This window comes from Fistularia commersonii, chromosome 27 (genome assembly GCF_037954325.1).
Source record: "Fistularia commersonii isolate RoL2024-O1a breed Wild chromosome 27, RoL_Fcom_v1.0, whole genome shotgun sequence".
Lineage (NCBI taxonomy): Eukaryota > Metazoa > Chordata > Actinopteri > Syngnathiformes > Fistulariidae > Fistularia > Fistularia commersonii.
This window is the reverse complement of record NC_141310.1, coordinates 9078974-9092573: the sequence shown is the minus strand read 5'-3', so window position 1 is coordinate 9092573 and position 13600 is coordinate 9078974. Positions and strand designations below refer to the sequence as shown.

General features: G+C 37.9%; 1 protein-coding gene across 1 annotated transcript in view; it reads right to left on the bottom strand.

The window, feature by feature from the left end:
• Window positions 1-1326: 1326 nt before the first annotated feature.
• The window catches only part of LOC147217994 (RNA polymerase II elongation factor ELL-like), a 29939-nt gene continuing 17665 nt past the window's right edge, over window positions 1327-13600 (bottom strand). The window contains exons 5-12 of the mRNA XM_086174969.1: window positions 12475-12719; window positions 10448-10572; window positions 8731-8845; window positions 8083-8569; window positions 6574-6625; window positions 5450-5621; window positions 5299-5343; window positions 1327-4230 (exon numbers count right to left, since the gene is read on the bottom strand). Of these exons, the coding sequence (XP_086031095.1) occupies window positions 4120-4230; window positions 5299-5343; window positions 5450-5621; window positions 6574-6625; window positions 8083-8569; window positions 8731-8845; window positions 10448-10572; window positions 12475-12719 (1352 nt within the window). The 3' untranslated portion in view covers window positions 1327-4119. The remainder of the gene's footprint in view (window positions 4231-5298; window positions 5344-5449; window positions 5622-6573; window positions 6626-8082; window positions 8570-8730; window positions 8846-10447; window positions 10573-12474; window positions 12720-13600) is intronic.

The following is a 13600-nucleotide window of genomic DNA, read 5'->3' as shown; positions in this document are numbered from 1 at the left end:
TGAACCAGTCAAGAGCTGCAGATCCTGATGTCCTCACCGGATACTTGCCTTGATGCCTCAAAAGAATCAGCACAAATCCACAGGTAACCTATTCACTCAAATCTAATGAATGTAACTTGGAAAGTAACAAAAAGTGACTGCACTCAGGCAATCACAAGCAGATGTTAACAAATGCCTCTTGACAGAAAGGAATTTAGATTTTCATAAGTTAAGTTCCACTGCGTTGTCCCAGTAGCATCATGTAGCAGTGTGAACCCGTTCATTTCCTCCAGCAACCTGGTTGAGAGTTCATGGTTAAAGAACAAACCTAAAGCCATTAAGCAGAGCACTATTTAATAAGTATGCACACATATAATCCTTTACAAAAGCAAATACCAAGTATAGTAAACAAACAGCTTGTTATTCAACATCTCTTCAAGCAGTCACTACCAGCTGTGCCGTTACCTCAATTCAGCCCCAGAATACAAACAGCCATGAATGTTTGCATCATGTTGGTCGTTATGACAACGGCGTCAGTCAAAGGGGGTTTCTTGCACATGGGTGGCGCCACCGAGCTGTGGAATGAACGCTGGTACAGCAGGAGCGATGGTTTACTTCAACAATCCAGGTGTCTTTATGGTGGATTTTCCTCCAAAAAAGTTGAATTTTATCTACATTTTTTTAAATCTTTTTTTTTGTGTGTATGTGGTGTGGGGGGGTGTAGAATAGTACTTGTCATTTATAAGAAAAAAGTCTTTTTCCAAGTTGATTCTTTGTTTTTACTCATTTCCGAAAATTCTGATCAATGTTACCGGCTCTCAATATATGCCATGCTCTGTAAGGCAGTTTCAAAAAATTCAGTTTCACTGGCAATGGAAAAAAAAAACCTCTTACAAATAAACACGACCTTCAAGGGTCGAATTCTGACCGTGTGTGGTTTTGCAGATAGACGGTTGACATTGGCATCTGCTGGGATTTTGAAATACGCTTTGTTCCACAGAGTGATGTGTCATAGAAATCACTTTGTGATAAATTTGTGATACGGAGGACAAAAAAAATGTGGCAGCGTTGCGCAGGGGGTAGAGCAGTCGTCCTTTGGCACCGAATGTTGCTGATTCTTTTACTGGCTCCTCCAAGTGTGCTGAAGTGTTGTTGAGAAAGACACTGAACCCCAAACTGCTCCCCTGGTGCCGCTAGATGGCTACCATCTACTTAGGGTTCATCCATGATGGGATAAATGCAGAGAAGGAATTTCTCACAAGGGATTCATTAATTAGTATAAAAATGCTGGATGATCCAGATATGAAAAAATCTGAGTTCAGCATGTGAGACAAAAAGAACCTTGAACAAATCTGATGTTTTTATTCTTTCAATGTTTGCACAACAGGACAGGAGATTGTACATTTGAAAAATAAATGCAGTTTGTGATACAAATTCTCCTCACTAAAGCCTTTGTGACTATATATGCCCCTCCTACTCACTCACTTGCACGCACACACACACACAGGTATGTGGCAGATATGTAGAGCACAAAAACATCCACTGCTAAGTAAACACTGCTGCCCTCTCAATGCCCAGCACCTGTCCAGAACATTCATGTTAATGACTTGCATGGATAAATGCAAAATCAGATAGGTGTCTTTTGAGAAATATTCAGTCTTTAAGACCAGTGATTTTATGTAACTACCAGCTCTGGATAATAACTTTCAATTGTTTTTTTTTTTTTAAATCACCCACCTAAATGTTATTTTACAAATAACAGACTCTGTGAAGACATAACAGCGCTTTACGAGAAGAAAATAAAAAAATGGAGAATGCATTTCAAGGGCGCCTTGGATAACAGCCATGATCATTTAAATTGATCGAAGATTTACCTTGAAAACATTCTATGAAAATAATCCTTTACGTCGGGTGATTTACTGCATGGGTCTTGTGTTGAAAGTTGTAACGAGCAAATTGGCAAGGAGATGATTATAATACACCTGATGATGATTTCAAAAACGTACCAGATCATTACAAATGCAATGGATCACAGCTAATGAAACTCCACTAAAGAGTTGGATTTTCTAAATCTATTTCATCCAGCATTAAACTTGAGACTATACGAAAGCCACTGTTGGCACAGATTGAAACAGTTCTAGTTTGTATCAGCTACCAGTAAGTAATATAAGGCAGATTATAGACGTGTGTGGATGATGACTTCCGGTTGATTTTTTTTTGGCCATTTTTATTCAGTTTAATCTTTAAGGCTTATACGTCATTGAGTGTATGATAACATTCAGTGCAAAAATGAGTAACAGCAATGTTCTGAGCGGCAAGTTTGACAAACCGGCTTTAAAAAAAAACCCGAATTGGGTCCGTCTCGAACTGAACGTTGAAGACTATAAAAACCCTCCAGGCTACAATTAAAAAAGTACCACAAGGGGTTATGATATGGCTCCATGTTTCCCTGACGACAAAGTCATCAGTCTGACATCAGTCACTTTGCACAATTAAACCGTTCGATAAAGGCTGGGCGATATGGAAGGTAAATGTATATCAGAATGTTCAGAAGCCCCAGATATCAATATTTATCACAAAATCTATGCAGGCATGAGACACAAACGCTGATAAGCGTAAGAATGATTTTCCATTTTCGGACTTCCTGCTTATTTGCAGGTAGAAGTTAATGTACCATCTTGATGATTATTAAAAAGGTGAATGCAAATTTAAATATGGTATCTCACAGAGAATTTATATGAGCAAGTGCAAACTAGCAAGAAACGCACAGAATTAGTGGAAGAATTTTCCAAAATCAATTGACATTAATATCAAAAATGAACTGCATCTGCATGTACAACTGTATATTACAATTTTTGGTATCAAACAAATATGCAGTCAGTTACAGCGGCCAGATGACATGTGATAAATATCGATATATTGTTCAGCTCTGCCCTTGGTGAAATGATTACACCACTTTTATGATGATTTGTGAAGTCTTAGTGGCCTATATATGGAAAGCATTACAACAACACGTGAAAATGTTGGGTATCAACTATTGTACCGCGATGGACTGTAGCTTTACCACGCTTCTGGGTGAAAAGCCTCAGAGACCGTTTTGGGGGGGAAGCAGCTTCTCCCGTCCTACCTGAGGTCCTTCTGTTCCCATTTTATCATTAATATTTCCACAGATGCTGGCGCATCGCATGAATTATACATCTGAAATCTACACGGACCTTGACCCCTTCCAGCAGTGGAGACCAACAAGAAGACAATTGCTTCATATAAATACATCAGTAGTTCCAAGCACAACATTTCAAAAAACCAAATGCTTGATTTATAATGCTGTTAACTTAATCAGGAAAGGGAATAATTCTGCTGGCAATAGATTATTATGTTTTGGTTGTCAACTATGGTTGGGGAAAAAAATACTTCAGATGAGCACAAGTGCATTCGTGCGGTCACTTATACCCACCGCTGTCAACACAGAAGCTGCTGGAACAGAGTGGAATTTTATTTGGCCAATTCAAAAGACCACAGAGATTTAAAGAAGATCATATAAATAAGTTCCACTTTGTGTATTGAATCTTAAAAATCTCCATTTCCAAAATAGGCATTTTCTCTCTCTCTGTTTGCATAAGAAGATTTTTTTTTTCTTTTTTTGCACTGGGCTGCCTCAGTCACAAGTCTGGGAAAACCTACAGGGAAATGAAGAATTTTCTGTGCTGCATCTTGAAATCACAACAGTCAAAAATCTTGGAGAAACGTTTGAGTTAAACTGCGCATGTTTACATAAAATCTGCTTCAGCATTGACACTGGCTGTAACAAAGCTGGTTATTAATTCGTTGCTGTGACTTGCTGCACGGAGATGGTCCAATAAACAGCATGAGGATGTTCTCCTCTTTTCTTTTGGACTCCCCTGTCCCCATCAGCCTTGGATTTGACAAATGAGAATTTCAAAATAAAATAATTGCAGACAACAGTCAATCGCTTCTTGACCTTCGTATCGTCGCTGTTCGCAGCATCGTCTGTGGTCCCAGCAGAAGCGGTATCATACAAAATCCTTTTATGTAACTCTCAAATAAAAAACATTTGTCGGACACCTATACGGTTTCTGCAAATGAAAGAGCTGAGGCTAACAGATTAAAAGGGCGCTGATGCTACAAAGAAGCCTGAGAGACGTCATAGTCGATGATGAGCTGCTTGATAAACGACAGTTTCTGGTGAAGATACTCGCAGCGCTTCTTCTCTTCCCGGTAACCTGGGAACTTCTGGGGAGAGAGAAGAATGCATTTGTATTAAGAAGAGAACTTGCTGGTGTCCATTTTAAATTTAAAATGGTGTCCATTTAAACTTGTGACGCACAATTTGATCATCCACAGATCACCCACATATATATATATATGTGAGAAATCAACTTTTTTCTTTCCTATTGAAGTTCTGGGTTTGCTGATGGGTTTCAAAATCTCTGGGAAACATCACAACCATAATAAATATGTCATCATCAAAAATCTGTAGAAAATAGTAGAAAATGAAAAATAAGGATGAAGGAGAAAAATAAATATTTTTTGATTTGTTATTAGGCTGATGTAACATTAATCAAAGAATTACATTAAAAAGCTCGGAGAATATTCATTACATTATCAAATTTCCATGAGGACATGAAAAAACTAAAAAAAAAACTTTTTGTAGAGGCATTACTTTTGTCATTATTTCATTCCAGAGATTTGTATTTATGTTATTGGGAGACTTTCTGAAGAGAGAACTGTAATTTTTTTTTTTAAATATTATTATTATTTTGTAGGATTATTGAATTTTCTATCCTCACATTATACATTATATACATTAAAGCGAACATTATATACATTAAAGTTACAAGGCATCTTTGGGTAAACTGCTTGTATTATACAGATGTCTCGCAAGACAGAGCAGAGTTTCATCTATTATGGAAATCAAAATACGCTCACCGCTTCACAGATCCTGTGAGCCATTTTCGTTGTAATTCAGGTTCAAAAAGCAAGTGTAAATAATTTTGCAACGCATATCAGAGATTTGCCAGGATATGAAAGTGTTGAACAAGCAAAAGAGGCAGGTTTGGCCAACTGAAACAAGGCAACGTGCCAATGAACTTCCGTTTGAATGTAGTTTTTATCCATGCCACGCTGAGTTGTGTCTTTAGGCTTTTCCTATTTTAGTAAGTCAATTTACAACTTTTCGGTTTTTGACTCGCTTTGAAGATTTTCTCCTGAACAGACATTTATTTCTCCTCTGAGAAAGACAAGAAGCCCTAAAAGTGATATGAATCATTAAATAGAGTGTGAGCAAAGTGTTCTATTTACCTTGCGATACTTGTTGTACTTTTCCAATATTTGGTCCTCCATGATCTGATTGGGGAAAAAACAATGTAAGTATTAATATCTGTATTAATAAGCACCTCTGCCATGTATTCTGGTCTCCATCACATCAGATGAATCCAACTGAAATCTGCACCTTGTATTCCTGTGTTCCAGGCGACAGGCTCTTGATCTTGGATCCTAACTGAACGAACATATGAGTTATGGTGGCAATCCTGGTGTGCAGATCCTTGTACTCATCATACTCTGCGCAGAAATCTTCCTGGTACCTCTGGCGTTGCTCTGAACTTGTGATCCTTTCGTACGTGCTGTGGCGTAAACAAAGAGTCAATGCTGCATGTGGATCTTTGCATAGGACTACATAAGAATACTAAACAAAATGGGACTGAACACAATCTCCTGATCAAAGAAAAATCACTTGAAATTAAAACATTTAGAAATCAGAAGCTGTTACTATTTTGCAAACACATTTGTTCATTCTCCTTTGAACTTGATATTTTTGCATGAAACCCTCAACTGTAGTTGTAAACAGTACCTTAATTAAACACAAGATGGCAGCATGCTACCACTGTGTCTATAACATTTAGCTTTATTCACCTTCTGCATGAGAACCCCCCTCCCCCCAAAAAAACAGACATAGTGCTTTTTCTTGCATGTAGCAGTGCTGCTCACAAGCATCCCAAAACACTCTCTTTGCACTACCCCGCTACTTCAGTTGCTATGTACAGTTGCTACAGTTGCTTCAGTTGCTATCTGTGAAATATTTCTATTTTTTAATACATTTATTTATAATACATTATTATTATTATTATTATTATTATTTCCCAGGACACCTCACTCGTTATTTTATTTTTACTACCCACATCTCCTACGGTATTACTGTTATTATTATAAGCATTCTCAGCACAAGGCATTTTATTCTTTTATTTCTTTTCATATATTTTATATTTTGTTTTCTATTGTTTTTATTGTACATTGTCTTGTATCTATATCCTCTATTTGCATATTCTTCTCTATTACAACTTTTTTTCTCACTTCTCAACACTGCTGCTGTAAAAACTGAATTTTTGTATACAAACATACATACATACATATAATACACACACATACACACACGCACACAAAAATGCACTCATTCCTAACTAAAGAAGGGATATAATTTGCACACTTTGAGCTGAAACTGGGATATTATTGCATCTGCATTAGCAGGGTTCCACATGAAAATGTCACAATCAACAAATAAATCATGTTAACACTCACAGCACGTAATCGGGTTTCCCCTCAGACGCCACTATGTTTGTAATGTCAGGATCTTAAATTGAAAAGAAGAAACAGCAGAGACAACGACATTAGGGGGCTTTATCAATACATTTTCCTTTTTACAAAATACCACAGTGCAAGAGAGACTGTGTGTGTGTGTGTGAATGTGTGTGTGTCTGCTGGTGTCAGTGAGGACAGGATAAGAGCCAGTGGGTCTCAGGGGAAGCGTCACCTTAGAGACCCAAAGCACCGGTCGAGCTGTTGTTCAATCAGTCAAGCACACAACATGCTGAGGACTCGGGAGGGAGCTTAGGGGAGCAAACAGACAGGCTCGTGGGATAATGCTGTATTGAAGTGCCAGTGGGCTGTCAGACAAAAAGGTGCCTCGAGACACATTTACCTCTGGTCATCTCTCTGAACCTGAGCTTCACCTGTTATTGTAGTTCAGTTGTTGACAAATGAAGGCTATAAAAAATGCTCTTAGGGCTAGACATATCATATCTATCTATCTATCTATCTATCTATCTATCTATCTATCTATCTATATATGATATGAATGTATGTGTATACATAGATACACATATATCTACATTATATACATACCTACATTATGTGCATAAATATACACATAAATATATATATATGTGTATACACACACACACACATATATACTTATATACATATATATATATAAATACACACACACATATATATATGTATATACTTATATACATATATGTACACACACACACATATATATACATATAAGTATATATATACAAATATACACACATACACACACACACACACACACATGCACGTAAGCACACAAACACACGCGCGCACACACACACACACACAGTGATATTGAGGTATCGTCCAATTAGTTTTTTTCAGATAAACGAAAGAAATAATTTTTCAGTCAATCATCATTCATACACATTATTCCCTGATTCAAAAACCATTAGAAATAAGAAAATAAAAAAAAAAATTGAAAAAAAAAACACTTCTTAGCTAGTCAATAAATTCACAAAAGTGCTCTGAAAATCACAGAAAATGCAGGGAGTGAATTAAGAAGTAGACACATCAGAAAAAATGTCCCAGAAATTCTTATCATACAGAGAGAAGCTATAAAACAATAATAAATCAGGGAGATGCTAACGATAGAAAAAGAGGCAAATCCAAAATATACATAGCTATAAAGTAATAACTATAAAATGATAGACCAGGTATCAAAAAGCTTTTGTTGTTGATTATCAGATTTCTCATCTGTTCATGGTGATAAAAGAGGAATTAAATGACTACATAATAATTATATAAGGACACACCTTATTCATTTATTTTAAGCGTTTTTCCATGTTTTAGCAGATGTTGTGGTGTATGTATATGATATTGAAAGGGTTTATGATGAAACGCATCTTTTCCAAGCTGCACAAGCTCACACTGATCAGAAAAAGAAAAGAAATTCAGAGCGAGCTTTCATCAGGATGAAAAAAAACAGGGTCTTACTATCAAGTTTGCCCGGCTTCTGCTTCAGATCTGGACTCGCTGGCAACCATTCATAGCCCTGGTTGTCTTTTAGCCTCTCTCGCTCCTTGTCTTTGTGCTTTTTCGATTTCTTCTTTCTGTGTGGCCCGTTGCTGAGCTGCTGGTGCGGGCGGTCGGAGTCGCCCGGACGGGGCTCGAGGCTGTTTCCTTTGGCCTCCTGCACGCCGGCCTCTGAAGCAGGCGTCTCTGAGGTGCTACAGACTTTGTGTATTACAGGAGAGTTGTTGTGGCTCCCTGGCAAGCTATTGTGGTTGCTAGTATGGTTATTTGTCCCTTGAAAGTCATTCTTTGTGTGCAAACTGGGGCTGAGGGTAGGAATCGCACTGTCGTTTCCTCCTTTATTGTTTAAGAGTCCGTTGGTAGCTGGCTGCTGTTGTGTCCTTTGATCAGCTAGTTTTTGTCTCTTAACAGCCAGTCTTTCCAGTGAGTCAAAAGGCACGGGGCGTTTCTGGAAAATCAAGAAGGAAAAACATTTACAGGGGAAATTCTACAATAATATTTCCATCAAAAACAGATACCTAACCTGCTACCCGGTATGCCTTGCATACAAAATTTCAACAATGGTGAAGAGAGGAATGGGGGCATGAAGAGAGTCTGCCTTGTATTTACCACGGCAGGATTCTTTGCTGCGTTCTGATGCAGGCCGGTGTCCTCTGAGGCCTTCGGCACCAGTCCGTTGGCCTGAGGATTCTTCGATGGGTTGCTGAGTTGAGACTGCAACTTTCTATTGAACATAAACAAAGAGCAAAGTCACTGAAGAAAGAAGGAAACCATATTCCTTTGTGGAGTTCAAGAGCTATTACACTGTTACCCCCCCCCCCCCCAAACACACGTCATAGCAAAGTTAAGGGATTTACTTGAGACTTATGTATGAAAGTGGAAAGTAGGTTGTTTGCAGGAGGTAAAGCCGGGCTATTTGTGAGTCCCAATTAGCGCCTGTGAGCGGCTGAGTGAGACCTGAAAATGAGGATGGAAGAAGAAAACAACGGCCGGCTGAAGTAAGTGAAAATATTTCTACATCCAAATGTCAGGAATGCAATTACGTATTCTCATCCAAGAGATAGCCTTGGCCCCTCGGTTTTGTTGGAGAGGAAAATAAGTTTTGAAAAGAAAGTTCTATTGAAATGTGTAAATCTGGACACAATTATGCAGTTTTTAGTCTTTCCTCTCCTTGCCTTCGGAATATTAATTAACATACATTATATTTTAATTGCAGTCTCTTAATAAATACAGTGAAACTGAATTTTCCTCATTTGTTAATAGTTAGACAGATACTGGAATTGTGGCTGCCGATGCAGAGAATATGGTTAGATGGAGAAGGTTGATTCACTGTGGCAATTCCTGAAGGGAAAAGCTGAAACGAAAAGAAGAATAAAGTCCAGCAGCGAAGTACTGGGGAAGCACAAATAAGTCACGAGGAAAGAGGGAATGATAAAGTTTTCCAGGGCTGTTGGACAGTTTTTGAGCAGGTTCAGCTCAACCTCAAAAAGGTTATGATGACATGCAACATTCTGACAGTTGCACAGCTGAAGTACATAACCTAATAGTGTGAATTTGGAGATAAATTTTATATACACACACACACACATATATATACATACACACAGACATATATACATATGTACATATATATACACACACACACATATATATGTACACGCACACACACATATATAGACATACATATATATATATATGTACATATATATACATAAACACACACACACAACACACAAACATATACATACGCGCATATATATAAATAAATTATAGATAAATACCTGTATTAGAAAAAAAATTAGATGAAATGTTTGAAATCAAAGGAGGAGTGTGGTGACCATAAGTATTTAGCCTGCTGTGACTTAGAGGCATTTATCGGTGCTTATCAAGTCAAACTCTGGTCTGCATGATGAGGCAGCCATAAGTCAATATTAGTTTGCTTCACCAGCGAAGGTTTTATGCCAATTTGGCATTCATGCTATTTAAAAAAAACGCACCTGGACTTGAAATTTGAAATTACTTTTAACCAATCAAAGCTGTTAGAGAACTCAGATACCCCAACTTTATGTTTAGTGTCTCACAAAAGAAGGAGCTTTATGTGGAAAAAATATAATGTGCCAAAAAATAATGTGCAAATGAATAATAAAGTCAAACCCACATCAGTAAAAACAAGTTTAACTTCAAGTCATTATTGAGAAGTAAACACTCATCAACACATAAAAGAGTGGACAGTCACATAAATATAAACAACGAAAAATAGAATTTCTCTCCGTGCTCTCTCGGCCCACCAGAGGGAGGCGGTGAATGCCCGGGGGGGCTGACTCACCTGGCTGAAAGCCTGCTAACCAGCTGCCTCTCCTCTTCGGTGTAGCCTGGCCAGTCTCTCCGCACGTGCTTGTAAAAATCATCCTTCAGCAGGTAGCTGCTGTCTTTGGGATTTACTTTGGCCACCTAAAAAATGCAAAATACTGCATGAAGAGCACAGCCTTACAGTTATTTATTGTAAAGAAATTCAAAAGTTAGCACAATTGACATGTTGGAAATAGTCCATGCTATTGGAAATAGTCCATCCTATTATCGACTGCTGTTACTTTATGTAAATTTAACAAACTGACCAATTTCTAAGAACTTATACCACCCATTAAACAAAACAAAAAAACAAAAAACAGAAGATACTAATTCAATAAAACCAGACCTAAAAATCAACTTATATTACTAACAATTTGCCTAATTCTAAATGCAGTCTGTACTGGAAGCACCCACAATAAAAGCAACTGCTTATTTTTGACTTCAATACAGAGAAATATTTTTCAGATATTAACATAAAACATGTTGTGCATTTCAAATATAAACATACATAATTAAAAAATCCCAAACTTTCTTTTCTGACATGCGCAGCACAGAAGCAATTTAAACAAAATACATTTTTGGGCAGTAAATTTTTTTAAAAGCCCAAGCAAATTTGGAAGCTTTTCGTTAATTTCATTTGCAGACATAACCTCCTCTTCTAAGTCTTTGTCCTTTAATATTACAATACATGTACAAAATTGCTCTTTTGGCGACAGTGTACCGTTCAACTACTACGGTCCTGCTGATTCTGAATGTGACACATCCACCTTCCTGAAAAGCCAGAGTCTATTTCTGCAGTCCTTTTCCCATGGAGACTCGGGCTCATTCTCACAGAGACTTTAACCTACTCTCTAATCTAGTCAGGCTGTCTTTTGCCGAGGATATTTATCTTTCTTGGCCCTCCCGACAGAACAGACCATGCCACAGCAAACACAGTCTCTATCAAGACAATTACAGCATCAATGTAATTACACACACACACACACGGACAGAAAAACCACATGCGTGCACAAATGTCAGCGAGCAGTAAATACACAACACCCGCATAAAGATAATGGTGGTGCACAAAAGCACAAACATCATTAGGGAATTACTCAAAACTGAGATAGGGCAGTCATACAAAGTCAACATTTTTTTTAAATTTGAGCTGAAAGTTTTATTTTCACCAAAAGATTATATGTTTACAAGCTGAAAAAGGGAAAAAATGATCTGCCACATACCTCAGATGGCCGTTCTTGTGCAATTTAAAAAGAGGATCATATCAATTCTGCTGAAATTATGTTTTTGATAGAAAGGCTGGGGCAAAACAACATGACTGGCTTCTATTTTGGGAGTGGAGTAGGAATTAAAGCAGCTTTGTACATAATCATCAAAGATTAAAAGCAATGATTAATAACTATGAAAGCAGTTTAATGCAGCTCATTAGAAGCCAGTTGTTGTTTGGAATATGTTTTATTTATCCATCTATCCATTGTCTACTGCTTATGCTACTTCAGTTCACAGGGGATGCCGGCGCCAATCCCAACTGCCAATGGGCGAGAGGCGGGTTACACCCTAGATTGATTGCCAGTCAATCCCAGGGACATGTATACAGGTGGAGAACCATTCCCGCTCTCATTTGCACATCTGGGCAATTTCCCCAATTTTTCCAATTAACCTGCTGCATGCTTTTGGACTGTGGGAGGAAAGCCACGCCAACATGGGGAGAACATGCAAAACTGCACACTGAAAGGCCCCCCTGACAGAATCGAACCAGGGTGTTTTGTGCCGTGACGCTGAAGCACTAACCACTACGGCACCATTAGGTCACTACTTCATTGAATTTGCTTGAATATGGGCAAATTCAGACGCACATGTGCAATCACATGTCAGGATCTACACACACTTTGTTCTTAAATCTGTATGGCACAGTGTCAGCAGTAGGGTGAGTCTACTTTAAGTGCAGATATACATGGGTGTATGTATTCATAGATGCATGCAGATATACATGTGATTTCAGTGTACCTCCTCCAGTATGGCACCCAGTTCGGCTTTATCCTTTGGACTAACTCTTTCTCTTTCCAGCCACAGCAGCAGCTCTGGTTTTCTGTAGGGTTTGAGGGCCAGCAGATGAATGATGCGTTCCCTCAGGGGCTTATGGGTCGCCAAGGCTGAGGTGCTGTTCCAGCGGTTGTTGGTAGATTGTTTGTAGAAGCTGCTATCTAATGTGGACAGGGGAGCTGACCTCTTTTGGAATTTTACACATTTACCTGAACAGGCAAAAAAATAAAGCAAGTAAGAACCAAGTTCATCACTGACAAGCCCGGATTTGAAATTCTTGTTATTTACACTGAGATGGAGTTTGTGGAAATGAATACAACAAAACATAGTGCAGTACATTCCATCCTTATGATAATTGCAGATGTGAATGACCTATATCTGGCTGGAAGAATGGACAGATTATTAATTATTGTTTTTGTTGCTTACACCTTTTGCCAAATTTGTAATTGTAGACCAAAAAAAAAACAATGAATGCGAATACTTTGTTCACCTCACAAAGTGACCAGTCGGTAACAAGAAGTCTCAGGTTTGCAATTATCTAAGTGCATACTTTTACTTCACAAAATTTTTGATATCATGTAATTTATCTTGATTTTTTCAGTTTCTTGTAGCTAGTTTTAGTTTTTTCCTTGTTTTCCTGCTAGCATTTTAGGATGCCTCGTGTCATTTAATTTTTGGAAAGTTTTTTTTTTCCCCCCCAGAACTGATTGTCAGGAAATTCCTGTAGCCTGCTTAAAATTAGTCCATGAGTTGCTCCTCAAATATTTGTCTCATGCTGGCGGGCCCATGTTATAAAATCAGATTTTCAATGAGCATGAAAATGTACTTTCGGCAATGGGTGTGAAAAACAGCTCTCTAGTGTCAAACTACTTAAGATGCAGTGCACCTAAAAAAACAGAAACAACAAAGCAAAAAAACAGAAAACACATTTTTAACTGAAGGTGGCATTAATAATCTTAATCTCACTGGGACTCATTTTAACAAAAGGATATCTGGAACATAACGATATATCATGCAGGCTCAAAATCACAATAATTGACATTTCATTTAAATAAGAGCAGTGCGACATGACTAAAAACCATGTCCAAAA